This window comes from Micropterus dolomieu, linkage group LG04 (genome assembly GCF_021292245.1).
Source record: "Micropterus dolomieu isolate WLL.071019.BEF.003 ecotype Adirondacks linkage group LG04, ASM2129224v1, whole genome shotgun sequence".
In the NCBI taxonomy this organism is placed as follows: Eukaryota; Metazoa; Chordata; class Actinopteri; order Centrarchiformes; family Centrarchidae; genus Micropterus; species Micropterus dolomieu.
The window spans coordinates 33,828,819-33,833,156 of NC_060153.1; the positions used below are offsets into that span (position 1 = coordinate 33,828,819).

The 4,338-nt window shown below is 48.1% G+C and overlaps 1 protein-coding gene across 2 annotated transcripts in view; it reads left to right on the forward strand.

Moving 5' to 3' along the window:
- alg13 (ALG13 UDP-N-acetylglucosaminyltransferase subunit) overlaps positions 1–4,338 on the forward strand; it is a 15,477-nt gene that overhangs the window by 7,124 nt on the left and 4,015 nt on the right. For both annotated transcript variants that reach the window (XM_046047778.1, XM_046047779.1), the window contains exons 16-19: positions 403–574; positions 666–701; positions 785–840; positions 3,674–3,742. In XM_046047778.1, coding sequence (XP_045903734.1) covers positions 403–574; positions 666–701; positions 785–840; positions 3,674–3,742 — 333 coding nt within the window. The remainder of the gene's footprint in view (positions 1–402; positions 575–665; positions 702–784; positions 841–3,673; positions 3,743–4,338) is intronic.

Genomic DNA, 4,338 nt, shown 5'->3' on the forward strand with positions numbered 1-4,338 from the left:
GCTGGCCGCTGGAGAGGACGCAGGTTTAAGGCGCCCCCTGCTGGCCGCTGGAGAGGACGCAGGTTTAAGGCGCCCCCTGCTGGCCGCTGGAGAGGACGCAGGTTTAAGGCGCCCCCTGCTGGCCGCTGGAGAGGACGCAGGTTTAAGGCGCCCCCTGCTGGCCGCTGGAGAGGACGCAGGTTTAAGTTACTTCAGTTCTAGCTTCTTATTTTGGGACCCTGGGTGTGATATTGGAGAGTCAACGTCCCTCTCACTTTACAGACTCGGACTTTGAGGCACTGAGGGTCAGACTCTGCGGACCCCTGAGCGACTCGGACCTGGGACTCGCCTGTAATCTGGGTAACAGCCTCATGATGTTGTACAAACATTAACCATGTATGTATGATCTCGCTCTTCCCTTAGGGCCCACCGGTGGCACCCCCCCAAACCATGGGAGCCCCGCCCCCTCCCCCTGGCTCCTCCTACAGAGTTCAGAGAGGGTCAGGCCCCCTTCCACCTGCACCTCCACCTGGAAACACCCCTGTCTGTTCATCAGAGGAGGACCAGGAGGACACGAGCACTGTGGAGGACCAGGGTGAGGACATGATTACATTAAAAGTTAGATAAACAATAGAAACATGGCCGCCCTTCAGCCAGAGTGTATCTGATGTGTGTGTTTCTTTCAGCTGAGTACACAGAGGAGTACATCTACATCACTCAGGGTGAGTACCTGACCGTCCAACCAGCTGACTGTCCAGCTTCCGAAGACAGGAAGTGACTTAAGTCTGAATGTGGACCGTTTCAGATCAAAGCTACCAGACCTCCGGGGTCTACGTTGGATCTGAGCCCTCCACCAACCAGGTAACACACCTGACCTCTGACCTGCAGGATGTTCGTGTCCCTGTAGATCTCCAGGTTGAAATAGTGTTACAGGTTTTCACCTGCCGGCAAAGGTAGGAGACCAGCTAGGAGGGAGCCAGCTGGGTCAGAGGCCCGGTCCTGGTCTGGGTAAAGTAGAGCGGAGAGGCGTTCTGGAGGAACAGCAGCAGCTCGTCAACGTACAGGGAGACGTATTAACCGTTACAGCTGAAATCCAGGCATGGTACTGCCCGAGGCAAATAACACGGGTTGTCACATGATCAGTGATGTCATGAAGCTTTGAGGGACAGGGAGGGAGGAAGGACAAAATGGGGTGCTTCTCAATTCCGCTGTCATTTCCTTGTTCCTCGCTTGAACAGGAAGTTGTTCCATCTTGCAAACCGTCCCCTCTTATTTGTGCTCAGAGGATCGTGGATACACAAGTACAGAAGACTTTTACTGACCGACACGCCCCCTCATTGCATAGCCGTTATATTGATTGGACGCTGCAGCAGATCGGACTGATCTGACTCATCACTGCAGATTCACACCAGAGTGAAGACCGACAACACATCAAAGTGTTTCCGCCAAGTTTTATATTCGATTCCCGGTCGAGTTAAAACGTTCACTGTGGGTCTGAACAACAAAAGGAGCACAAACAACTTTCCTAATTTATTACAACAGATTTCCTTCTCTGTTGTTTCCCACATTAACTCTTATTATGGTGACAATTTAAGAGTCGGAGAGTCTGTCTGTCAGCAAGAAACACTTTTTACATCATTTATCATAAAGTATGATGTGAGGCCGTTTAGTCCAAATAGACGACAATAAAACAAAGTAAATGATTAAACTGCACTAAAGACTGTGAGAAAGCTGCACCTGATGCAAGCAGCCAGCGGCGCTGTAACTAAAATGAGCCGAGAGATGAATTAATGAAGGAAAGCTGAGCTACAAAGAAGGGGTTTGATTGAGATGATGGAACGCAGTGATCGGTCAGTGACCAGTAATGTGACCTGCAAATTAAATGTATGGAGTTCTGTTAAAGTGGTGGTATTCTGCTCACTTTCAGGTTCAAAATCTTAATTAGGGGTTGTACCAGAACAGGTTTACATGGTTTCAATTTCTCATACTTTTGTTCCGCCGTCACTTCTCGTAAAACTGTCAATATTGGAAATCTACACGGCTGATTTCTCACCTCAAAACTTCTCAGAAGTGGATTTAGTGATGAAATAACGTGAAAACTGTAAAATCTAAATCTTTCTGCTGCTGGCCTCTATCAGCCGCACGCAATGAATTTTAGTATCCCTCAGCTCGCTTGGAACCTCGACGGAGGGAAGCAGGTACAACACCAAACAAAGGCGAGTGAAGCCAAAGGGCCTCCGTTCAGACTAGCTTGGTTTGAGGGCGTGCCTGACCCCGCTAGCCGCTTGACGAGCTTTATGACGCGTTTTCATTGTGACATCACAAGTAAAGGAAGTGAAGGGCTGGACTACAAACCAGCTGTTTTCAGAGCAGAGTTTTCTGTGGGAGATGGGAACTCCCTTTGAAAAACAATATATAACTAAGGAGAGGGGAAAAGCCAAAAAGCAGAATACCTCCTCTTTAAAGGAAATCAGAAGATGACTTAAAGGAAACCCTGAAACTGAGCTGAAGTGACATCATTTCTTTTTCCCCTGAAACATTAAGCCTAATAAGTCAAAGGACGCTGTGATCACATTCTGGGTTATTCTATAATCACATTATCAATGAATACAGAAAATCAATTAATAATGTAAACACATTGTGACAGTAGAAATGATCCTGAGCCTCTGAGCAGGACTCGGTACAACAACATGTTCTAATCTCAGGGAATCAAACAGGCCGACTCGGCTGTGAGAAAGCGTCCGTATGATGAGATTGGCCTCAGTATGAATACAGAACGCAGGTGGTTCTTCATCCGCAGGTGTGAAACCGTGACGGCTACAGACAGAAAACGCACGCGTGCAGACACAAACTCCATCACAGTGATCAAACGGACGTCGCTTCACGAGAGGACGTCTCGTCTCCTTAAACATAGTTCCTTGTTCCTTCTCTCCTCACGTGGTTTCCTTTTGAGTCTTGTTTCCGCCCACCGGGGATGCTTGGAAGAGAATTGACCCTTCGCTAAGCCCCGCCCCCCTTAGTTACTGTTGCTAAGTCCGACAAACTGTCGGCGCTGCCACTATCTTATTACTGCACTCCCAGAAAAATATTGTCACATTAGTTGGAAAAATCGATCTCAGAAAGAAGCAGACAGTTTTGCAATTGCATTGTACATGTGAAGGTTTTATTCAGGCTGTCAGACAACAGATAGAAGCTAAAGCCTACTGATCACACAGAACTAGTGAACCACCCGACGATTGAGACAAAAGACAACAGTATTAAGGATCAGCAGTGTTCCTGTACAGCTGGTTGGCCTCTGTTCACTATTACAGTCATTAAAAAGCAGAACAGCAGGACTTTATTACGTTACAGTCAGTAGGAAGTTGGCTAACTAACATCACATTAGGAACAACCCACAGCCGACATTTCTGGATTTATTTCAGGTTTTGGGAAGAGAATAAATCGTCCTTCTCCTTTTAGCCTCTCTGGGTAGCTGCTGTAACTATTACAAGATGCTGCAGGAACAGCGTTTGACCAGATCTGAGAAAAATACAGCCAGAAAAAGCTAGAAAACGACTCATGAAAGTGTCGACCTCAGTTAGAGCGAGACCTATACTGCGCTGTGATTGGCCAGCTGCGTATTCGGGGTGTGGCTTAGCAAAGGGTCAGCTGGGAAGCAGAACCCATGGTCTCTTGTTTTCTTTTATTGTGAAAGGACGAGCAGGAAGGAGGCACTGCAGAGACTCCACCAAGACCAGAGATCAACTACAGCTACACACAGCAGGTACACACACACACACACACACACACACACACACACACACACGCACACACGCACACACGCACACACGCACACACGCACACACACACACGTACACACACGTACACACACACACACACGTACACACACGTACACACACACACACGTACACACACACACACGTACACACACGTACACACACGTACACACACGTACACACGTAGACACGTAGACACAGACACAGAGACACACACACGTACACACACACACGTACACGTACACGTACACACGTACACACAGACACACAGAGACACACGTACACGTACACGTACACACGTACACACAGACACAGACACACAGAGACACACAGAGACACAGACACAGAGACACACACACAGACACACACACACACACACACAGACACACACACACACACACACAGACACACACACACACACACACAGACACACACACACACACACAGAGACAGACACACACAGACACACACACACACAGACACAGAGACACACACACACACAGACACAGAGACACACACACACACAGACACAGAGACACACACACACACACACACAGACACACAGACACACACACACAGACAC